The sequence below is a fragment of the Mastomys coucha genome, unplaced genomic scaffold (assembly GCF_008632895.1).
Source record: "Mastomys coucha isolate ucsf_1 unplaced genomic scaffold, UCSF_Mcou_1 pScaffold21, whole genome shotgun sequence".
Lineage (NCBI taxonomy): Eukaryota > Metazoa > Chordata > Mammalia > Rodentia > Muridae > Mastomys > Mastomys coucha.
In genome coordinates this window covers 2939618-2964157 of record NW_022196904.1, presented here as the reverse complement: position 1 = coordinate 2964157, position 24540 = coordinate 2939618, and the positions used below count along the sequence as shown (strand labels likewise).

Sequence of the window (24540 nt, the reverse complement as noted above, 5' to 3'; positions counted from 1 at the left end):
ATGAGGTAATTCTACAGAAGGTGTGAAGGATGAGGTAATTCTACAGAAGGTGTGAAGGATGAGGTAATGTGCTTATCCAGTTCCTTGAAATGCTTGTGAAATTCTCTTTGCAGACAGGGCTGTCTACCTGCTCTTTCTTACCTGGGAGGTGGAAAAACTCCCAGAGCTGATGCCTTCTTCTTAGTTGTAGAAACAACCCTCACCACCAGAGGGCATCACTGCTTCAAAGAAATGCAGGCTCTCATGAAGACAGCAGCATATAACCCTCTTAATTGTATTTCCTGGTAAACCTCCTATTTCTGCCAGAGCCCCACCCCCACCCATTCTGCCACTTATTCACACATTTACTATTCTTTTCCTAAATGTATAGTTGTATCCAGCTTCGATCATTTCTTTGGATATGTATTCCAGGAAGGTCCCATGAATGCATTAAGAACATGGACCCGGTATCGTGGCCCACATCTTTAATGCCAGCACTCAGGAGGCAGATCTCTAGGAGTTTGGGGGCAGCCTGATACATATGGCAAGTTTCAAGACAGTCAGGACTACATGATGTCCCTGTCTCAAAAAATAAAAACCCCACAGAACAAAACCAGAATAAAACTTAGGCATGGTGGCACATGCCTTTTAAGATCCCAGATGACATAGTGCACACTTACGATCCTCAAACTGGGGAGATGGAGACAGGAGAATCAGAAATCCGTGGTCACCTTTGGTTACATAATGAGATCAAGGTCAGCTTACACTGATTCGGCAAGCTCCCATCTTAAGACAAGAAAATAGAGTGAGCACTGGGGTCCCTCTATCTCCCTCCACTTTGGGAAGCCATTATATGGAGTTCCCGTAAGGAAGCAGAGCGGAGGAGCTCAAAGCTGGTACCCAGGGGGCCCAGCAAGTGAGGCTAAGGACTGTTCCAGCCAAAGAGTCTGCTCCACAGCAGACTGGACAGACTTTATACCCAAAGAAATTCTTCCTGAAGAGAAGTCAGGTCTAGACTCCCGGACCGTCACTGTGAAGAACTGAGGTCAAGGGGCGGGTTAACCCTTGCATTCTCAAGTCCAGAATGGAGTCTTCGCCATAAAATGTGCTTTCCAGACCTGCTGGCTGGCACTTGGCTATTTAGGAGTGGCCCAGAGTCACCTAACTTATTAACTCGACAATGGCTGTGGGCAACATTACAAGCACCATGACTTACAAGACTGGAACTATTGCTCAGAAAAAGGGGGTTGAGGGTGGCTCACCTACCTGAAGCTATATACAGCTAGGACAACCAAGATGGAAGTGTATCTGGTGCTAGATCTTCTGAATCTAGTCTTTCTTCCTGCAATGTGTGAGGTGGAGCCCCCAAGTCCCCTGTCCCTCAGATGCTCAGCTCCCACAACACCGGAGAGTCACGGACTCTTGTACACACTGAGTCAGTCACTTTATTACTCTCTCAGATGCTGGTGACCTGCCATCTGCGACAAGCTTTCTCGGGTACCTCTCCCCACCTCATTCTTTTGGGCTGTGGAGAGAACCAGATCCGGGTCTGGGCCTCCTCTCTCCATTGGCCCCAACTCTGTCCTGTGGTTCAAGATCAAGATCACCTTCCTTGGGAGGAGTGGGGTTCTGCTCCTTCCCTGAGCCCCTTTTCCCACGTGAAGGGTGTCCTGGGGCAAGTCTCTCCTTCATGAACAGGGGATGGAATGAGGGAGGGAGAGAAGGGTATTTCGCAGGGGTGGGTGAAAGCTGATAACTCCAGAAGGGAAAGAGTGGATATGGGGCTCGAAAGGGAAGAGGCAATGGGGTTGGGAGAACTCTAAGGGGATGACGCTTTACAGCAGGTGTTTAAAACCACAGCTACCCCAGAGCCCAGGGAGGAAAGGCACCGCCACCCTCTGGACCCGGTGCTGAAGTCCCTTGCGCTACCGCAGCTGCACGGCCATGGATACGCTGGTGACGGAGCACATGCTCACGCCTCCCGAAGCCCTTGCCACACTCCCAGCAGGCGAAAGGCCGTGCTCCAGAGTGTGTCTTGCGGTGGCGCACCAGGTGTTCGCGCCAGTAGAAGGTCTTGCCGCACTCGCAGCACGCGTGCGGCTTCTCGCGCGCCGGCAGGGGGCGCAATGCAGGCCCCGGGCTGCCAGGGTGCGTGCCGCGATGGCGCCGCAGGTGCTCCTTGCGCCGGAATGCCTTGCCGCACTCGGGGCACGCGTGCGGCTTCTCACCGGAGTGGCTTTGCCGGTGGCGCAACAGATGCGCCGGCTTCAAGGGAGACTTGCCGCACTCCGGGCACGACACGGTGCCTGGGGCCGCTAGGAAGGCAGGGAGGACGGGTGGCAGCGGAGCTGGCGGGGGACTGCCCGGCTCCTGCTTGTACGGGCGCATGGCCCCGGTGTTCCCCGTTGCGGGTACCTCTGTCCCGGAGGAGGCCCCAGTTCCTGCAGGAAAAGGTACACTGCAGTCATGGCTGAGGCTGAGCTGGTGGGCAGCACAGTTTGGGGTAGGGAGGTGGCCTGGAGGGCAGGTTTCCCACCTCTGTGCCTCCTAGCCAGAAGCTTCGTGCAGCCTAATAAACATCAACGCGTAGCTGACTGGACAGAGAGTAGGGAGTAATGAGACAAAAAGGTGGGAAGGCAATAGAGGGAGTACTGGGGGAGTGCACCAATGGGCACATGAGTGAGGGTACATACTGATGTAAGAACAAAGGTGATGGATGGAAGAACCAGGTGGTGGGGAGAGAGGGGCATTACAGAGGAACACAATGGGTGGGCTGACTGCTCTATAAAGGGCTGAGGGTGTCCAAATGGGAAAAAACTAATGGACTGAGGCAGGGAAATTGAGGGACAGATGAACCATACAACCCCTCTGTCCAGGTTTCCCATCTGTTCTATGGAGTCCTAGGAATGTCCACAACCTTGGTCCCAGTAGTTTTACATCATGAACTTGGCATTTTTGCCATTTGAAATGCCCTATTCCCACCCTCAGCTATTTGATTTCTTCCTGGATATCTGGCATCTGCCCCACTGTCTAGAGGTGTAAGGAGTCACTTCACCCTAACATAATGTAACAGCTCAGGGCTGGGTATGTAACACAGACCACCATAGCACCTGGGATAGGTAGAGCACGTTGGGGTGCAGAGGCCCCGAGGCAGGCTGCCTGGGCCCAATCCTGATTTAGCAGCATCCACCCTTGGGTGAGTCCTTCTAGAACCCTGTACCAAACACACTACGGCCAGATCTGGGCACAGCTGCATGCTTCAGATCTCAGCATGCAGGAAGACTGAGGCAAGGGACTGTATCAACCTGGCCTGCACAAGGAGACCTTACCTCCAAAATCACATGGCTTTGGTATGCTATGGAGTTTCAATGGGCTGGCAGAGCAGTACCTGGCAGACAGTAAACGTGTGAGCCCATCTTCCATGGGCTGGCTCCCCAAGGGCAGGGGCATGTGTGAGCTGTCCCTAAAGCATTCACTGAGTTAAGATGGCCAGGTCAGTCCCTGACTTAGCCTGGGAGACAAGGACTTCTTTCTTCATCAAGAATGAAGTGGGGAAAGGGGCCGGCTGCTCACCTAAGGGAATTACCCGACTTTCTTCCTTTCCAACACTGACCCCCGGGCCTTCTGTCATATCCTGAGGTGCCCTCATTGCTGACGACCGATCTGGGGAGGTTGCTGGGCCCTGAAATGAGAGCATATGCCAAATTGAGAAATTATAATAGCCTGTATTTGCCTTCCTCCCTCCATACAGTTCTGAAATCATATTGCCTGTTTTGTTGGGAGTTTTTTGTTTTGTTTGGTTTTTCAAGACATTTTATGAATGTCTCTGTGTAGCCCTGGTTGTCCTGGAACTCTGTAGTCCTGGCTGGCCTTGAATTTAGAAATCCACCACCCTTTGCCTCCCGAGTGCTGGGATTAAACACTACTGCCTGTTTTGTTTGGGTTTTCTTTTTGTTTTTTTGAAGATTTATTTCTGTGGTTTAGGGGTTGGTGCATAGGCATACATGTAAGAGGGCATCCAATCCTTTGGAGCTGAAGTTACAGGAAGTTGTGAGCTACCTGACATGGGTATTGGAAACCAAACTCCAGTCCTCTGCAGGAACAGCAAGAGCTTTTAAGTGAAGAGCCTTCTCTCCACCCTTAGTGTGTGTGTGTGTGTCAGGGATGGGAAATAAAGTTGTACATATGAATGGCAAGAGAATGACTTTTGAGAGCTGGCTTTCTCCTTCTGCCACGTGAAGTTCAGTTCCTCACCAGGCTTGATGACAAGAACCTTTATCCACTGAGCTGCCTTGCTGTTTGTTCCCCATGTTCCAAGGGTAGCTGGGTGCCATACTGGAGGCTGTTCAAGCTCAGTCTCCTGTTAACCAGTGCAAGCAAATTCCTTGGAAATGGGGTTCCAGTCTCAGGTCAGCCTTCAAGTGGTGACAGCCATGGCTAATACCCTGTGGCCTCTTCAAGAGGCCCTGAGACAGATCCACTTCCCCCAGTCACTCCTACCCTCTGGCCCACAACAACTTCATAGCTTTGGGGGCATTTGTTATAAAGTAACAGGTAACTCATTCGTTTTGAATCTTACTTGAACTGCTGGTGTCTGGGTAAAATGCAAACTTTAAGCAACCTTTAACTCAGAAAAGCATGAAGTTAAAAACCAGGGCTCATGATAGATTCCTAAGCTCATGCTACCAAGAAGTGATGCTCAGAATTCCTCTGGTGCTAGAAAATGAGAGATGCAAGAGTTACACACACAGCACCCCTTCTCCTCACCTCCTGTCCGAAATGTACTGGATCACTGGCTGGAGGGCGGCCTAGATCACACAGCAAAGGCACAGGTGACTAACCATGCATAGGATTCTACCTGCTGGTCAAAACTCATAAGCATTCCTAGCAGTGTGGATTCTGTAGGCACCTGCTCTGCCTGTGTGGAAGAAAGATGACAGCCTAAGTGTTCACTTGATGTTGGTGGACTAGATCAGCTCATTACCCAGGCAGCTCCCAGCTTTGCAGACTGAGAGTCATCTTCTAAACTCACTACAAGACCAGCCTCTGCCTCTGCCTCCTGAGTGCTGGAATTTCAGGCATGTACCACCAAGCCCTACTCTGCTTGCTTGTGTACTAATGTTGACCTTTGCTGAGTCCCCTGCCCCATCACTCGGCTGCCCTCAGCCTTGAATGATAGGTTCTGTTGACAGAGTTGCACTTCTCTGGTAAACTTCCAGATAGAACATTCTTTGCATCTATGTAAAGCCCACTGGCTACAACATATCAGTTTATAAATCCTTGGCTGGATTTGAGTGGACAATATTCTACTTGAGATTCTCTCTCCCCCACTCCCCACCCCAAGACAGGGTTTCTCTGTGTAGCCCTATCTGTCCTGGAACTCACTCTGTAGACCAGGCTGGCCTTGAACTCAGAAATCCGCCTGCCTCTGCCTCCCAAGTGCTGGGATTAAAGACGTGCACCACCACCGCCCAGCTTTCTACTTGAGATTCTTGGATCTACTTTCCTTGAGATAGTCCTTGGCTTACTTTTTCAGGTTGTCTTTGAAATGGCTTGGCGGGACTATAGGGTGGTAGTGGCAGAGGGTTGGCACCTAGCCAAGATGAGCTGGGTGTTACCCCTCTTCATAATCTTAGCAGTTTGTAAAACATTTAAGAATGATCCATTCCTTAAGAGATTGGGCAGCACTTCAACACATAAAAGTGCCAGGACCTGGTGTCTTTGTTTGTGTAAGGTCTTCGGTCGCTGTTCTGATCCTTCTGCCCTCTGGCTTTCAGGGTTCACATTTGTTGCTTCTATTTGTTTGTTTATTATATGTGAGTACTCTGGTTTTCAGGGTTCAGAGTTGCCTTTTTTTTTTTTTTTAATTTAATATATGTAGCTGTCTTAGGACACAGCAGAAGAGGGCATCGGATTCTTTTACAAATGGTTGTGAGCCACCATGTGGTTGCTGGGAATTGAACTCAGGACGTCTGGAAGAGCAGTCAGTGCTCTTAACTGCTGTGCCATCTCTCCAGCTCCAATTTGTTGCTTCTTTAAGAGACTACATTGGCAATTTGAATTTCACTCCCCAAAAGTCCATTCCCTCTAGGTTTCAAACATGTGCAAGTTGCTCTGGCTTCAACAGCTCTATCGTCTGCTCACTACCCATACTGCTTCAGTTTTTGCCTCTGGTACCTATACCTGCTGTTTCTCCTTTTGTTCTGGGACAACTTGCTACAGAAGGCCTATGGTACTACTCTGATGCTTTTCAAAGGTTGAGAGCTCTATGGATCAGCACGCCCTGGATTACGTCTTTGTGCTAATCTCTCCCCTTGTCACACATCACACACTCAGTGTTTTATGCTAAGTTTCCATGTCCCAACTGCCTCTGGGCTCTAAGACTTCCCTCAATTCTGAGACAAACTGGTTTGGCATTTCCTGTGGTAGTAACCACAAGCACAGGCCAGAGCTGACTCTCTCGTTTCCTAGTCCAGCCACCAGCATTTCTTTAGGTTTCTTGGGCTGGCAGACATCCTGCTCCCCGAGTCTCAAACGGTCCTGTGGCTACTTGTATACTGAGACCAGAGACTGGATTACTACAGGCAAGTCGTTCTTTCTTATGAAGATCACATTCTGTCTCAAGAGAAGTGAGCAGGCAAAATAAGCCTTGGCCTTCTGGTGTGAAACTTCAAGGCAGGACAGTGTTCCTCATTACTGCCAAAACAAGCATTTATATAACACTCACTAACGCCAGGGACTGTTCCAACCAGGGACACAGGAAATAAACAGGACAATGCTGAGTAGGGTTGAGTCTACAATGCAACTTGGACCACACACATCACCCAAAGAAACTCTGCATGCACTGTGAGGGTTTATACTGGCACCTCAGCAGGACCAGCGTCACCTAGGAAATAGCCTCTGTGCTTTTGTGTGTTTTTAGTCTCACCCTAACTGTATGGCCATTTCACAGGCAACTTCTCTGAATCTAGCAACAAGCTGAGAATCAGGTGTGGTGGCGCACACCTTTAATCCCAGCACTTGGAAGGCAGAGGCAGGCAGATTTCTGAGTTCGAGGCCAGCCTGGTCTACAAAGTGAGTTTTAGGACAACCAGGGTTACACAAAGAAACCATTTCTTGAAAAACAAACAAAATAAAATTAAGAGAGTTGGGCAGCATTGTTCATTCCTCTCTGCGTTCTTTAGCTGCCTCTAGCTCCTAATGTACCCTGGAATTGTAAACCCAAAGAAATCTTCTTCCTTAAGTTGCTTTTGGTAGGGCATTTTATCATAGCAATGACAGGTAATGCAGACATCAGGACCATCTCTAGAAGGCATTTCCCTATACCCTCCCAAAGGCCTAAGGAGATGAACAGAGTCATTGGGACTTCCATGCTTGGAGATTCTCTGAATCATGAGGACCCTACAACCTAGCCATTAAAACAGATTTTTCTTATGGTTGGTATTTTCAGACATGATCTTACTCTGAAGACCAGGCTGGCCTCAAATTCAAGGTCCTCCTAACTTAATTCCCAATAATGAGATTATAGGTGTATATCACCACATATATCTTCAAAGAGATTTTAAAAATTTCTGCTAGATATATACACTAGATATATACATTAAAAGCAACTACTTTTATCATCCTTGGCTAAAAAGAAACAGAGAGGGTGGGCCACTGAGATGGCTTAACAGGTAAAGGTGCTTGTTGCCAAGCCTGGTATCCTGAATCCCACATGTTGGAAGGAGAGAACAAACTCTGGAGTTTCTGCAGTTGTCTTCAGACTTCCACACATGCAAGGTGGTGGATGCATGACCTTCACCCACTAACACCACACAATAGCATAAGAAAAAAATTAATTGCCCAACAGAGAGCTGGCTTCTGGGAAGTCATATGTGAGCCTTCAAATGTCACACCTGGGAAGAGGGGGGCCTCAGCCAGACAAAAGAAGTATGTAAGCAGTCTGAGGTGGGAGTCTGAACTGTGCAAGATTACCAGCTAGCCACATGGGCAAGCGGCCATGTTGCCAAGCTTGAGGCCTAGTAAAAACCTCTGCGCAACAAGGCCTTCGGTGTCCTGGACAGCAGTGCTCCCTGCTTCTGTGTTCTGTTTCAGGGTTGGTTTGTTTGTTTTTTAAAGAGAAGCTTCTTGTCTAGTCACAGGCTGGTCTTGAACTCCCCATGACCCTTTTGCCTCAGCCCCTTTTACAGGTATGCACTACCACAAGGGACTAAGGGCTCCCTGCTTGTTGCTCCCCACTTTGTAGCGAAGACCAGTTGGCCCTATCCTCAACATCATCAGTAGAGGACAACCTGTACTGTCTCCTGAGCCTTCCTTTAGCCGGTATCCTTTCTGTACATTAATATGGGGACTGCTAAAGCAGACGACACGGGAGAGGTACCTTTGCATCTTTGGAGGCGCAACTATCACCCTAGCACCAGCCACTGATTACACCTTCATTTTCAGGGGGCTTTTGCTTATGTGTGGTGTGTGGTCACAAGCTGAGAAGCACAGTCCAGCAAAGCCCCTCCCACACCACGGCCACCATGGCCTCCTGCTCACCCAGAGCTCCTCCAGCAGCGCCACAGCCTCCTCTCCGCTCTGGGGCCGGCGGCTGCACACCCACGCCTGGGTGTCTGCAGGGAGGGCACTCAGGAACTGCTCCAACACCAGCAGCTCCAGCATCTGCTCCTTCGTGTGCACTTCCGGCTGGAGCCAGTCCCGGCACAGGGCACGGAGCAGCCCCAGGGCCTCCCGCGGCCCTGCTGCATCGCCCAGGTGGAAGTGGCGGAAGCGGTGCCACGGGGAGTCAAGCGTCAGGGCCTCAGCAGCCAGGTTCTCCTGCTTCACTGGCTGGGGTGTCGGGGCCTCCATGGGGCCACCTAGGTTTGAGTTACCAGCACCTGTAGAGAGGAACAGTTAGCAATGGGAGAGTCCAGCTCAGCAGTACAGACTATGGCCTCCTGTGTGGGCGAGGTAACTCGCCTGAAGTCATTACTGGCTCTTCCACATCTTAGCAGTCTTTTGGGCTTTGACTTCCTATTCTTCAAAATGAAAGCCTACCTGCTTGCCTCTCTGACCAAAGAGAAGACAGGCTATTGGCAAAGGTGCCTGTGATCAGTGCTTAAGGGTGATTAGAGGGCGGTGGTGGCGCACCCCTTTAATCCCAGCACTTGGGAGGCAGAGGCAGGCGGATTTCTGAGTTTGAGGCCAGCCTGGTCTACAGAGTGAGTTCCAGGACAGCCAGGGCTACACAGAGAAACCCTGTCTCGAAACCCCCCCCCCCCCCCCAAAAAAAGATGATTAGAATTACCTCTTGTATGGGTTATATGGAAACCGAATAAAGTAGAAGCTTTTTAATATATATTTTATGTATGTATATATGTATGTATATGTATGTGTGTGATCTAAATGAAATACCAAGTAATGAGGGAACAGAGCCTCAACTACATATCTCTCCTCATCAAATGAAGCTAAGAGTAGACACAGTACCAAGAATGGCTTACATCTAATCAAGTTGTTGGCCAAAGGAGTCCCATAGGAACCCTAAACAATCTAGGCTACTGCCAAGATTATTTATTGCTCTCCACAAACTGATAAGTCATAAGCCCTACTGCTTAAGTCTAACACCTACACAACTCATTGAACACAGACGGAGGATGAGCTGGTGCCTACCCCTGGGAATGGTGTTCATGGTACTGGGAGATAATAAGCTGCACAATGCCAAAGGAGAAAGGTAAACAACCCAGCTACAAACCCTTCCATCTACATTGGTGGCCTGCTACAAGATGCACGGTTGCAATAGTGGCACAAAAGTTGTGGGAGTAACCTACCACAATCTGACTGGAATTTAAGGTCTATCCCATGAGATGAAATCTTGACATTGCTCAGATGACCAAGAAGCTGAGACTAGATCCCAGAGACCTAGGGGAAAAACCAAATAAATACTACAGTTCTGCTAAAAGAACCCAGCAATAAAATGACTCCTAATGGCATTCTGTTATAGCCACAGATATAGATGGCTTTGCTTAGCCATGGTAGAAGCTTCCCTGTAGTAGATGGGAATAAAAACAGAGACCCACAACTGAACGATGTGCAGGGTGAGAAGCCTTGCAACACTCAGTCCTAAGTAGGGTGTCTCCATCAAATCCCCCCCCCTCAGGGGTCAAGGAATTTTGTAGAAGAGGTGGCAGAAAGACTGTAGGAGATAGACGGGGATGGAAGCCACCAAGAAAACAGTACCTTCCATATACAACAGGAGTGCCAGACATGAACTCTGAGACTGTGGCAGTATGCAAGGGGAATGCATGGGTCTGTGCCAGACGGTGTCTCAGGGCTAAGATAGACACATGCCTCCATTCCTAACCCAGAAGCTATCTCCAACTGATAACCACTTGGAAATTAAAAATTAGTTTTCTCCAACAGTCTCTCTGGGTATACAAACCAATCTTAAGGGCAGGCCCCATGTCCACAATGGAAGACAAACTCACTGGAACTTTGGAGGTTGTCTCATAATGTTTAATCAGGATATCTTTAAAATTTATTTTTATCTTTTTAACCTTACAGTCCTTTGGATATATATTATGGCTTCCAGTTTTGTGTTTTTGAGATTCTTGTGTGTCTGTTTTGTCCTGTTCTGATTTATTTTTGTTTTATCTTATTACTATTCTTCAGGTGCCTGTTTGTTTTCTGAGGAGACAGAAAGAGCATGGACTGGATGGGAGGGGAGTTGGGGAAAGTGTAGGGTAAAAAAGTCCAAACTCACTTCAGGTTTTAAAACTCCACTAATCCCTGAGCCCACCCTGAAATCCCATCAGGACTTGAAATCCTATCAATCTCCACCCTAGAAAGCTCTGCACCCCCTAAAAACCGGATATAAAGTCTGCCTCCTGTTTAGTTCTTTGCTGTTTCTGGCCTGTCTGAGAAGCAGCCACAGCCAGCCTGTGTCTCTCCCAATAAATCTGTTGTGTGGGGATTGATATATTGTGTAACTCTGAGGTATTCCTTGGCTCCTGAATGCCAGGATACCTTTAGCTTGAGCTGCAACACCTGCATTGGGAAAAACCTTTTCCCTCAGAGCTGTAACACTTATAGAAGGAAAACCATAATCAAAATATATTGCATAGGAAAAAAATCTATTTTCAATAAAAGAAAAATAGAAAAAAAGAAACTTTATTAAAATTCAAACAAAACAAAACAAAACAAAAAAACCAAGCCCCTCCCTCTCTTGTAACAGACCAGACTTAAATCTTGGCCTTGTTCTCTCCCCGGTGCTGCCTTGGCCGGGCAGTCTCCTTCTTCCTAGTTTCCTATTAAACTAAGGAAACACAAGAAGGTACCACATTAACAATTAGCCATAAGATACACCCACTGGTGCAATAGTGGTGTGACAGTTTCAGGACTAACCCAGTTTCTGACTGGCTTCGAGGCCCACCCATTACTATAAGCCTGTGGCTAGAAATGTCACAGGCCCTCTTGAGGAAGCTACTGCTGTTATGCACAGGCATGATGTGTCTGCCAAACTGCCTTCTAAATATTTATGCTTATGCCCATACAGCTTGGCGCTGCTGTCAGCTTTGGTCAGAGAAGCTTCTTTTTTTCAGTAAGCCGTTACTACAGACACTCATAGTTGGTCAAAGTGCTAAGGACAAGTAGTGTCTGAATGGTCAGCCCTAAGTGGGATGTCTGTATCACTCCCTCCAAGGCTCAGCATAAAGTGAATTTATGAGGGAAGAAAGATTGGGGGGAAGGGGGGAGGGGGAGGGGGAGGGGGAGGGAGAGATAGACAGACAGAGGGAGGGAAGAAGTGAAGGAGGGAGGGAGGGAGAGGGAGGGAGAGGGAGAGGGAGAGAGAGAGAGAGAGGGAGAGGGAGAGGGAGAGAGAGAGAGAGAGAATGTTGTGGAACACCTGCCAGTTGCACTCCTGAAGTCTCAGCAGCTACAGTTACCCTCAAATCTGGGCCTATCAACATTCTCTCAGAGGTCAGAGGGTCAATAGAACCTGAGCCACCAGGAGGAGCTGGCTGCTACAGGGGAGGGGCTCACAAGGTTCCTCCTCCCTGCAGATCCACAGGCAGTTAACATTTTCTTCAGTCTACACTCCTATAAATAACCCCTCACCTACGCCAGGTAAAGAACCTCATTAAACTCAGGGCTGCAGGGTGGGGGGACAGAGAAGAGAGACATATTGAGAAGAGGAAGGGCAGCAGGGGAGTGACAGGAGGATGAGAGGGTTATGAGGGTCGTGTAAATGTGATCAAGGTACATATATCACAGGATCCACTATCAGCATACTCAATGTATGCTAGTAAAAATATTTTTAAATTGGGAGGTGGGGAGGCTTGAGAGATGCTTAGCTGTTAAGAGCATTTACTCCTCTTCCACAGAACCTGTTCCTAGGACCCAGACTGGGTACTTACAACTGGCTGTAACTCCAATTCTAGGAGAATCTGACTGTCTTCTGGCCTCTTGGGGCACCCAAACGTGTCACACACACACATTTTAAAGACCTCCTGAAAGGCTTTAAAGAGAACACAGGATGGACTGTCACTCTCAGCAGAGCCTGGCCTGTAGTAAGAACTCAGATATGGGTACTATCTGTGGGCACTATCTGCCCTGACAACTCATTACAGCAGAGAAGGGAAGCGGGGCTGAGGCTCCCGTGCTCCTCAGCTCACCTGGGGATGCCTCCTGTGGGAGCTGCAATGTCTCTGCTGAGGAGGCTTCCTCTCAGAACTGTGTGGTTCTTGGGCTCCCTTGTCTCAGGATGCCCTCCCACTGGGATACCTTCTCCCCTCAAAGTTGTGTGCTCCCTGGGCTTTCCAGATCCAGGATGCCCTTCGGTTGAGATGCCTTGTCTAGAGCTGTGCGGTTCCTGAGCTTTCAAGTCCCAGAACACCCTTCCACCCCACCAGGAACACTTACAATTACTACAGGATTCCACTCAGCATCTGGCTCTCATTTCTTTTTGTGTCTCAAATGGCCCAGGCTGGCCTCTCACTCTTTAAGCAGCCTGGAATAACCTTGAACTTCTGACCTTCCTGCTTCCATTTCTCAAATGCTACAATCACAGGTATATATTACCATGGCAGCTCTTCTTTTTAAGAGGACACTAATCCTAAGAGTGAGGGTCCTTCTCCATGACCCCCTAACTTCCTCCTACAGACACTGTGGGGCTAGGGTTACAGTCAGTGAATTCAGGGATGGGGGAGTGGTGGTGGGGGGGGACACAAGCTCTGCAGTAGCAGCTACCAAATTATGTTTGAGAGCTGGCAAAGTGGCCAACTGCCAAGGGCTCCAGTACCTATCTGCATGTGTTTCCCTCGTAGAACCTCCAAGTCACAGAAAAGCCAGCTGCTCTTCCTCTTCCCCAGTTCCTGGAGACAGGAACTAAAACCAGGAAGGCGATATCTGAAAAGTCCTGGAGACATTCTGATTTTCAGACAAGAGGTAGAGTGAACGATGCTACTTGTGGCTGAAGGGTACAGGGCAGAGACACAACTGAATACTCTGGGACATTCTCCACACATAGTCACCAGGCATCATGAGTCAGCTGCACTAAGGATGAGAAATATTGGCCTGGAACCCCACTCCTCAGAGAGCCTCAAGACTCATGAGGTCCTGTCAAGAACACTGAGGCAGGAGTAAGGTTTCCATGGTAACACTATGTCTAAGGTTCAAAGCCCTTGGTTTCTTGTTAAGTCAAAGAACCCCCTACAGATATGGCACTCTGAGCTTGCTAACTAACACAAAGGAAGACACTCCGCCCCACATGACCTCAGTCACCTTTATCTTCACCATAATTTGGGATCGGAATGCTAAAAGTTAGCTTACTGCTTTGTCCACTCCATGTTATGCATGAACCCTCTACAGTTTGGCACTGGCTTAGCTTCTATCTCCTCCAATCTCTCCTGGAGTCTTTACACTGCAGCTATATGGGCTACCTGTCTATTAAAAGGCTACATCCTACCTCTGGTACTAGAAATCTAGCAGAACTACTGGGGGGCTATTGAGGTCATGGATCTTAGAGGAGAACTTCCACCTCCAGTTTGCTGGACCAGCAAAGACAGAAAAGCACAACTATCATAATAGATCAATGGACTGTGAGAAGTTCAACCCCCAGATACATTTACAACACAACTCTTGCACCCAAGGCTCAGGGAACATTGCAGAAGAAGCACCAGAAAGACTGCAAGAGTCAGAGAATCAGGAAGTCTGGTGTGAGGTTACATCTTCTAGAAATAACAGGGAACTGATACCCCTGATACCGCAATAACACAGCTGCCTAAACAATGCCTGAACGGTGACAAAAATCAATAGATACACTGAGAAGGAATCCCACCCCTAGGCAAAGCAACTATAGGCAAGTAATGACTGCAGAGAGGGAGAGAGGGGGAAGAGAGAATATTAGCCTCTCTCAGAGATGAGTCCCTTAACTGGCTTTTCAATACCAAATAGCCAGCCCTGAGCTCATATACAACCAAGGAACACTAAACAGACTGAGCATGTTGTATTTATGCATTATGTGTGTATATTTTCTTTTTTCAAAGATAAAAAGCTCACCAATTTGGGAGGCATAGTGGGGGAATGAATATACAACTGATTGGAGTGGGGGGATGTTTGTAGTAAAATTAAATTATACTTATATGTAATTATACATTATATATGTTTATATTATAATTACAATTATATTTTAATGGGGGGGTGTTTTGAGACAGGGTTTCTTTGTGTAGCCCTGGCTGTTGTAGCATGAGCCACCACCACCTGGCTTTTAATTTTTTTGTTTTGTTTTGTTTTGTTTTTTTTCAAGACAGAGGATTTCTCTGTGTAGCCTTGGCTGTCCTGGAATTCACTCTGTAGACTAGGCTGGCCTCGAACTCAGAAATCCACCTGCCTCTGCCTCCCAAGTGCTGGGATTAAAGGCATGCGCCACCACCACCCGGCTGGCTTTTAATTTTTAATAAAATTGCTGAGAGCTAAATTAATTGAACACAGCTGAGAGGATCAACTGACGATACACAGTAAAGAAGTAATTAAAGGAAAAAAAAACTACTCCACATTACTGCTGTTGATCTGGCAGCTGAAATCACTCCAAAAGGCAGAGCCCAGGTACCTGACATTGTAAAGAAGGGACTCCTACAAAGAACAAGAACATGCCAGGAGCCAGTGAGATGGTTCAGTGGGTAAAGGTACTTACTTCCATGCCTAAGGACCTGAGTTTGAGTCCTAGGACCCCCACTGTAACAGTAAAGAACTGGCTCCTTCAAGCTGTCCTTTTTCCCATATAATTATGTATATAATGTGTATGAGACACACACACACACACTACACACACCACGGCATGTTCATGTCAGCTCCTTCTCACCCCACATAAACACACAAAATAAATGAAAATTAAAAAAAGAAAAGCAGGGGGCTGGAGAGATGGCTCAGCAGTTAAGAGCACTGACTGCTCTTCCAAAGGACCTGAGTTCAAATCCTATTCAAATCCTAGCAACCACATGGTGGCTCACAACTATCTGTAACAAGATCTGATACCCTCTTCTGAAGTGTCTGAAGACAGCTACAGTGTACTTACACATAATAAATAAATAAATCTTTGAGAAAAAAAAAGAAAAGCAAATCTTTCTCAACATGCTTCTCTCTCTCTCTCTCTTTCTTCTTCTTCTTCTTCTTCTTCTTTTTTTTTTTTTTTTTTTTTTTTTTTTGGTTTTTCGAGACAGGGTTTCTCTGTGTAGCCCTGGCTGTCCTGGAACTCACTCTGTAGACCAGGTTGGCCTCGAACTCAGAAATCCGCCTGCCTCTGCCTCCCAAGTACTGGGATTGAAGGTGTGCGCCACCACTGCCCGGCTTATCTTTTTTTTTAAAACTGGAGTTATACTGGGTTTTGTCACTATATGGGTATATGGGTGATGGGATTAGAGCCCTAGTCATCAGGGCTGGTGAGATGGGTCAGCTGTTAAGAGCACTGGCTGTTCTTCCACAGGACCTGGGTCCAATTCCCAGAACCCACATGACATCTCACACCTACCTATAACTCCAGTTCCAGAGTTTCTGGCATCTTCACGAAGATATACATGCCAGCAAAACACCAATGCACATAAAATAAAAATAAATGATATATTTAAAAAAAGAAAAGGTACCCTGGTCATCTACAAACAGTAAGTGCTCTTAACAGCCGAGTCATGTGGCCGGCCCCTTGGCATGCTTGTCTTTAAGGTGGAATTAGACTCTAGCACCCTGTGGCTTTACTATCTGAAGGTAAAACTTGCCATAAACTACATATCAATTTCCCAGAATAAACTCCTTTCTTAGATGATGGAAAGGGACAAGTAACTAACCCTGGTGGATCACCACTGTGGTGTGGATGCTAGGCAGGAGGAATGGGTACAGGCTCCCCCCAGCTCTTTTCCTCCCAGGAGCCCTGGGAGACACAAGCCTATCAATATATTAGTTTCCAATCACAAATGGTCTGCACAGTCAGTAACTCCCCCACCCCCGCCCCCCATGTCAAAGTCCACAGCAGATGTTTCATGTCTGGATCAACTGAAAGGGGGCATTCCTTTGAGGCAAGACCAAATTCCTGCAATAGAGAAAATTCAGTTTTATGACCTGAAGTGGCCAGCCTAGAGCCATATGGAAAGAGAATAGAATAACAGTGACATATGTAAGAAGCCTCAGAAGCCTCACCCTACACAGTGGCCTGCAGACCTTCACACTGGGCCTTGCAGGTGAGTGAGGGATGTAGAGAATGCAAAAGGATGCCTGTCAAAGGTTAAGATGGAAAACCCCCGAAAGCTCACGTTCAGGCACTGACTGGCCCTCAGGGGCCAGATCAAAAAAAAGAAAAAAAAACCTCAGCACTGACCCAGAAATGGGTGATGAAGATCATAAGCTGCTTGTAACCTACTACAGGCTGAGGCTGAAGTGGTGACAGGGGCTTCAAAGTAGCTGGGCAGAAAAGCAGGTGCTGGTGAGATAAACAGTTACTCCTTACCTGCACAGAGCCAACAAAACTAAAAAAGTCAATTAGGGCACTGGCTAAAAAGTTACTAGTTACTGCTACTTAGTAACTAGTTATTGACACTAGTTAGTCACTAGTCTTTCTATGCTACATATCCTAAGTTCCAGGCCACAGAAAGTAACTCTTAGCTGACAAAACCAGTTGAACTAAATGCTACAAAAGTTAACATTTTCTCCTTGCTTGGCCCCAAAGGACCGGCTTCTTGCCCAAGGTCCAAGCTACCATGGGAAGAGGAGAGGCTTTTTTTTTTCTACTTTTCTACTTCTCCAAGCTGTTGACTTTTGGAGAGGGCAGGCACTCAAGCGAATTCCGTGCACATTGGCTGTGGAGGCCTAAGGCTGACGTTAGGGTGTCTTTATCTTCCTTTTCTTCTTTTAAAGATTTATTTATTTATTATATGTGAGTACACTGTAGCTGTCTTCAGACACTCCAGAAGAGGGCATCAGATCCCACTATAGATGGCTGTCCATTTCTCCAGCCCCTTTACCTTCCTTTTTTTTTTTTTTTTTTTAAAAAAGAACCTGAAGCCTGCCATTTCAGCTGGGGTGAGAAGCCAGTGAACACACACTGAGGTGCCCTTGAGCTCAACCTTTACCCCAGTACTGATCGTCCTCAGCTTGTACTTTAGCCCACAGAGCCAACTCCCCAGCATGTTTTGTTTTCTTTTTACTTTTATTCTATTAAATGCATAACATTCAGTGTCCCCTTCTTCTACCCCTCTCCCCTCCACTTTTACCCTGATGTTCATTCTCTCTAACTCCATCAGTGGTTCTTCAAAGGGCCAGGAATCTGCACTGGGCACTCCGTGCCCTCATCTGTACAACTCACCAACACTTACTCAGAGGACAAGGGATTCACAGATTCCGGCTGCGTACCAGCAATGTGTCCTTGGTCCAAGAACAACTGCTCCTTTCAAACACTAATCTCCATTTCCTTGGCTGTAAAATGGGAGCAACAATCGAGGTTGGAAAGTCGAGTAAAATAAAGAGCAATAAAGAGATGGCTCAGCAGTTAAGAGTACTGGTTGCTGCTCTTCCAGAGGACCTGGGTTCAATTCCTAGCACCCACATGGCAGCTCACAACTGAAACTCCAGAACCAGAGGATTCAACCAAAACACATGCAGGCAAAATACAGATGCATGTTAAAATAAGAATAAATCATTAAAAGAAAAAAAGTACCCAGAACAGTACCTGGCAATAAACAAACTCCACCTATTGCATTTACTACCAACACAAGTTTACCCTCAAAATCCTTGTGAGTTGTTTATGTAAAGCCACTGTGAAACAAGCGCCCAAGACTACATTATAAACTGGAATAGGTGTTAAAATAGCATATAAAAGGAGTGAAGATGGCTATTGTGGTGATTTTTTTGTTGTTGTTACATTCAATTACTTTCTCGGGTTTAAGGCTTGGCATGGCTCTCGAATGTGATTAAGGCATGCCTGGGCTACAGGAGACTCTATCTAAAACATCATCAACAACAAAAAAAAACCTGAACAAAACAAAACAAAACAAAAAACTAGGCCAACACTTGTAATCTGAGCACGTGAGAGGCTGAGCCAGGAGGATCAGAACCGAGAGATTAAGTCCCTCTTATCCTGTTAAAATCTGTCTCCAAGCCCCTTCTGCACATTAACGAATTTCGCCTCTCGCGACAATTAATGAGGCGGATACCTTTTTAATAAAGAAATACTTATCCTCCAGAATCTCAACTCGACTAGAAGTGCATGTGAACTTGTGAACAGCACACAGGACTAGTCACCTGCACCGGTCTACGCTGCTGTGGCACGGTGCCCCCGAATAGACCCCTTCCCGCAATCCTTTTCGAAGAGGTTAGAGGTCCCGGCGACCCAGGCTTTCTCAGTGGGGTCCAACTTCCACTCCACTCTCAGTTTCTAACCATCCCAGGGCTCCACCTCGAACATCCCAGCCCCCTCCCGCTGCCCAGCCTCCCCAGGCCTCCAACTCTCCCGCGTCTGCATCTCGCGTCCCTCCAGCTCCCCGGCCCGCCCCCAGAACCCCACCTCCAGCCTCCTTATCATCCCCCTCCCCCAAGCCGCTCATCCCTCTCTTCCTCTCCCTCTTCCGGACCTGGGTACCCCTCCCCGTGGCCCGCCCGTTTCCCGTACACCGGACCCCCCAGTCCTTCCTTTTTCCCTCTAGCTCACCTCACTCTCCTGGGCGAGGCCCCCCAAACACCCTCACCTTCCCGCACATGCGCACAAAGCTCATCAGGACTCCATGCCCCAGCAGGCTTTGCGCCAAATTCACCCGTACCTCCCCGCCCCCACGTTCCCTCACTCCCTACACTTGGAATCACTAATTCTACCCAACACCTCTCCCGGCTGGAAACTACATCTCCCAAGAAGCATCGCGACAAAGAGGCTTGCCTAATGCCCTACTGTGATGACTCCTGTCGCTCGTGCGTCCCGAGCTAGTCACTGCCAGACGGAAAACTACTTTTCTTAAGGGGTAAAGAAGGAAAACCCGCTTCCTATTGGCTCACACTGGCGCAGACAGAGCATTTCTGATTTGGACTACATTTCCCAGATTTCACGTGGTATTTCCTCCCTCTACTGTCCTTCACAAGATGCCCGGCCGGCGGACCTCAGGCACACGCAGACATGTCGGGGAGAGACAGGAGGAATCAGTGGTTTCGTTGTCGTGGAAACCGGTGGAGGCAGCACACTTGGGAGACCGGCCTCCGGGACCTTTAAGCGCCAGTAGAGGAGATCGTGGAGGCTAAGCCAGAGTTCTCAAATCATCAGTTGGGAGATCCGTCTCCTTCACAACAGTTGCACTATCGCCCTCCATCTCCAGTACTAGATTAAAGGAAGGTTGAGGCTAGTCAGCGAAAACCGACCTCTGAGTATTATTAGTTCGCTCGTCCCGTACCGTCCACTCTCTAGCCTCAGTTTCCCCTCTTGTGAATAGGGAGGAGAATAGTCACCTGTCAAACGACGCTTGTGAGTCGGGTGGTGTTGGCGCACGCCTTTAGTCCCAGTACTTGGGAGGCAGAGGCCGGCGGATTTCTGAGTTCGAGGCCAGCCTGGTCTACAGAGAGTCCTGTCTACAGGACAGCCAAGGCTACACAGAGAAACCCTGTCTCGAAAAAAAAAAAAAACCGACGCTTGTGTAGCCCCTTCGGACACTAAAGCCTCAGTTTCCCTACCTCAGAAAAGGCAAGAAGGTTTTGGGTTTGCTCTTTGTAATGTGTATGGGTGTTTTGCTGAATCTGTGCACCATGTGCTCGCAGTACCCACGGAGGCCAGAAGACGGCTTGGGATTCCCTTAGACCTATATTACAGACGGTTGTGAGCCACATGAAGGTCGTCTAGAATAGCTTGTGCTTCGTTATTAACCTCTTTGCCATCTCTCCAGCCCTACCCCCACCTCCCACCCCAACACACTACATACTCACACACTCGCAGGAACGCACACACCAAGGTTATGAAACAGTAGTTTCTGTTCACTGATAGATGGCTCTTACAAGCTAGTGGACCAGAGACTCTTCCCCTCTCCACTGGACTTCGAAAAAAGGTGACATTGGCAGACAAAGGAAAGCTTGTGAAGTAGAAGTTGCTGTTGTCCTTACCAAATTCATGAATGGACAATACCATTGCCCTAGTTTCTATTTACTAACTAGTTTACAACTTAGAGACTGATCTTCTATCCCCACAGCAGCTAAACTGTCCCACCTCTCTGCCCTCTTTGTCCCTCAACTTGGTAAGTGTGCTAACCACACAAGCTGCTTTTTTATTTCTAGAGCCCGTAATACCACATTCCTATCCTAGTGGTGCTTTTCACATACTAGTTGGATTCGTCTCATATACAACTTTAAATTTTTTTGAGACGGAGTCTCTTGCAGCCCAGGTTAGTCTCAAACTCACTGTGTGGCTAAGGATGATCCTCTGCCTGCACAATGCCAAAATTTGAAGTGTGAACAACCATGCCCAGTTTTATTTTCACATTTATCTATATTGACTTAAAAAAAAACTACATTTATTTATTGTGATTTAGTGTGTGTGGGGTGGTGTTTGAGTGTAACAGTTTGTTATGTGGAGGACAGAGGGCCTCTTTCAGGAGTTGGTTCTCTTTCCCCAAGCAGAAACTGGGGATTGAAAGCAGGACACCAGGCTTGGTCACAGGTGCCTTTACTCACTGAGCTATCTCAATTTCCTTCCTTTGTAAAACTGAAAATTGTAATCTCAGCACGTGGGAGGTGGACATAAGAAGATCAGGGGGTCGAGATCTTCCCCTTGACTATATAAACAGTGAGTTTGAAGCAAGCTTGGGCTACATGAGACTCTTTCTCAATAAACAGAGATGGCTCAGCTAGTAAAAGTGCTTGCTGCCAAGCATAACAAGCTTTGATTCTGGCACCCATATGGCAGGAGAAAAGACCTGACTTACACAAGTGTGTGTGTGTGTGTGTGTGTGTGTGTGTGTACATATATATTATTTTTTAAAAAGTAATTTATGTGTATATGTGTGGGTGTTGTACAAGCACTCTTCACTACTGAACCATATCTCCAGCCACCAAACTTAAAAAACAAAACAACAACAACAACAGCAACAAAGTCTGGGACATGGCTTAATATTAAAAAGTTTGCCTAACATGTTTAAGGCCCTGAATTTGTTCCTAGCACTGCAAAGAACAGAACTAATTAAGATTCGGTTGTATGAATATGGACCCTTTTGTTTCTCTATGCATGAGAGGGTTCCTTTAGACACAGGAAGGATTTTATCTCTTCTTTAAAATCTTCCAGTATACACTTTGAGTTTCTCCTGTACAGTCGACCACATGTCTGACTCTCTCAGATCCAAGTTCCTGTTCCAGATACAATGTCCTTGTTCTCATGAGCAGAAACAAGCAATCCTTAGAAGCTGCAGACCTGGGCCAGGGCAGTGGGACAGAGCAAATAGACTAGGAGGAAGCTTCCAGCCTCCACTCCCCACTTGGCCAGGTGCTTGTAGGCTGAGTACAACGTTCACACAGGCCTGCAGCCCAGCAGCTCTCTTACCACTCCCTCACTGCTGTAATGGAGTGGCCACCTGCATATACTCACATTCTCCCCCACACCTCTCCAGAGTAGGGTTTTAATAAGGATATTTTCATATAGGTTTAAGAATGGGGTTGGAGCCGGGCGGTGGTGGCGCATGCCTTTAATCCCAGCACTTGGGAGGCAGAGGCAGGCGGATCTCTGAGTTCGAGGCCAGCCAGGTCTACAGAGTGAGTTACAGGACAGCCAGGGCTACACAGAGAAACCCTGTCTTGGAAAAAAAAATAATAATAAAAATAAAAATAAATAAGTTCAAAAATTACAATATAACTTCTCAACTATGTAAAATATAAGGATGCATTATGAATTGTATAAGGACCGTCACAGATCTATAGGAACAGAGGCAGCTGCACACAGCCAGCTTGTCAGAAAGATACTAAGGAAGGAGATGAAGAGATTTAGGAAGTGGTAATAGAAAAGCTAAGATCCCACTCAGCTGAGTTTTTCTGTTTATACTTACAAAGGCAGGTAGATTCTTGAGTTCTAGGTCAGCCTGGAGAGAGAGAGTTTAGGTCTGAACCCAGGTACTGTAGGAATGATAATTTAGGGTGGAGTCCCACCCAGCTATCTTACTGTTTGTGCTTGTGCTTGCTGTCTCTAAGAATCAAGGGGTCAAGGGGTTGGAGTCTTGATTCCTGGGATAATCAAAAGGGATCCTGGAGGCTGGAGAGATTTGCTCAGCGGTTAAGAGCACTGACTGCTCTTCCGAAGGTCCTGAGTTCAAATCCCAGCAACCACATGGTGGCTCACGACCATCCGTAATGAGATCTGATGCCCTCTTCTGGTGTGTCTGAAGACAGCCACAGTGTACATATTTATAATAATAAATAAATCTTTGGGCCAGAGTGAACAGGGACTGAGCGAGCGGGGCCAACCAAAACAAGCAGGGTTGACCAGAGCCAGCAGAGGTCCTTAAAAAATTCAATACCCAACAACCATGTAAAGGCTCACAATCATCTGTACAGCTACAGTGTACTCATATACATAAAATAAATAAATATTTAAGAAAGAAAGAAAGAAAGAAAGAAAGAAAGAAAGAAAGAAAGAAAGAGAGAAAGAAAGCAGGCTGATCAAGTATGAGGAGCAAGCCAGTAAGCAGCACCCTTCCATGGCTTCTGCATCAGCTCCTGCCATTCGAGTTCCTGTTCTGACTTCCTTCTTCAAAGATGGACTACAATGTGGAAGTGTAACCTAAATAAACCCTTTCCTTCTCAGCTTGCTTTTTTTAGGTCATAGTGTTTTATCACAGCAATAGAAACTTTAAGCCAAATACTATGTGCTCTTAAATATTGAGTCACTGCTCCGGCTCCATAGCTGCCACCCTCTAATGTTTTTGTTTGTTTGTTTTGAAACAGGGTTTCTTTGTGTAGCCCTTGCTGTCCTGGAACTCACTTTGTAGACCAGGCTGGCCTCGAACTCAGAAATCCGCCTGCCTCTGCCTCCCAAGTGCTGGGATTGAAGGCGTGCGCCACCACTGACTGGCTGATTTATTTATTTATTATATATAATACAGTCAGTGCTCTTACCCGCTGAGCCATCTCGACAGCCCTCACCTGCTTTCTTATAGAATGCAGGAGCACCAACCAGTTCAGTGATGGCCCCACTCACAATAGGCTGGGCCCTCCCTCATCAATCACTAATTAAGAAAATGCTTGACCGGCTTGCCTGCCACCTGATCTTATGGAGTCATTTTCTTAAATGAGGTTTCCTCTTCTCAGATGACTTCAGCTTGTGTCAAGTTGACATAAAACTATCCTGCCCAGAAAGAAAGAGAGAAAGAAAGAAAGAAGGAAAGAAAGAAAGAGGAAAGTACAGGGGAGGGAAGGGGAGGGAAGGGGAGGGGAGTGGAGGGGAAGGGAGGGGAGAGGAGAGAGCTCCAAGTTCTGTGGACGGGCCATCCCCCAACAACAACTAAAGAATAAAAACACTATGTGCTATTGGAGAGAACCTGTTTAGTTCCTAGCCCCTATCATATCAGGCTGCTTATAACTACCTACAACTTCAGCTCCAGAGGACCTAACACCCTCTTCTGGTATCCATAGACACACACACACAGGTGATGAATATACAAACACAAGCACACATAAAATTACAGAAAAATATCTGTGGGGGCCATCTGGAAATCATGAAGCATCAGTGGTGGCTAGGACTTCCACAAAGGATATTGGATGGAAGGGGAGGATCCTAAGACCTTTTTGGAATGGTGAATTAAGTACACTAGATACAGTACATTCATATTCATGTTCTCTCTCTTTTTCCATCCCCCGCTCCCCTTTTCTGAGCAAGTTCTTGCTTTGAAATCTAGGTTGTCCTTGATCTTGCTGTGTAGCTCAGGTTAGCCTTAAGCTTAATCCTCCTGCCTTTTCCTCCAGAGTGTTATACTATATATGTGCCACCACGTCTGCCTTCCTCAGACACTTTTAGCTGAATTCTCCTTCTTCTTCTTCTTCTTCTTCTTCTTCTTCTTCTTCTTCTTCTTCTTCTTCTTCTTCTTC

At 47.2% G+C, this 24540-nt stretch overlaps 1 protein-coding gene and 1 long non-coding RNA gene across 9 annotated transcripts; one reads left to right on the top strand and one right to left on the bottom strand.

Moving 5' to 3' along the window:
* Positions 1-1399: 1399 nt before the first annotated feature.
* Positions 1400-19389, bottom strand: Znf444 (zinc finger protein 444). 8 transcript variants are annotated; one of them, XM_031385290.1, is made up of 6 exons: positions 19151-19389; positions 17810-17919; positions 9792-9882; positions 8521-8861; positions 3553-3661; positions 1400-2420 (listed from the first exon to the last, which is right to left on the bottom strand). In XM_031385290.1, exons 4-6 carry the CDS (start codon positions 8830-8832, stop codon positions 1840-1842), a joined length of 1002 nt encoding a protein of 333 aa, XP_031241150.1. In that variant the 5' UTR covers positions 8833-8861; positions 9792-9882; positions 17810-17919; positions 19151-19389; the 3' UTR covers positions 1400-1839. The 8 variants fall into 8 exon arrangements, with proteins under 8 accessions (XP_031241150.1, XP_031241152.1, XP_031241153.1 ...); XM_031385292.1 differs by having other exon boundaries at positions 17820-17919; XM_031385293.1 differs by having other exon boundaries at positions 17857-17919.
* On the top strand, positions 19054-19844 carry LOC116101617. The gene is made up of 2 exons (XR_004122883.1): positions 19054-19454; positions 19573-19844. It is a non-coding gene; the product is annotated as an uncharacterized LOC116101617 (long non-coding RNA).
* Positions 19845-24540: the final 4696 nt, after the last annotated feature.

Bases quoted from the DNA above. Each gene is read 5' to 3' on its own strand.
- Znf444 (XM_031385290.1), bottom strand. From the start codon at position 8,832: ATGGAGGCCCCGACACCCCAGCCAGTGAAGCAGGAGAACCTGGCTGCT. The intron at 3,662-8,520 runs GTGAGCAGGAGG...CTCTCATTTCAG, and splicing joins CGCTGCTGGAGGAGCTCTGG to GGCCCAGCAACCTCCCCAGA. The intron at 2,421-3,552 runs GTGAGCAGCCGG...CTTTTCCTGCAG, and splicing joins AAGTCGGGTAATTCCCTTAG to GAACTGGGGCCTCCTCCGGG.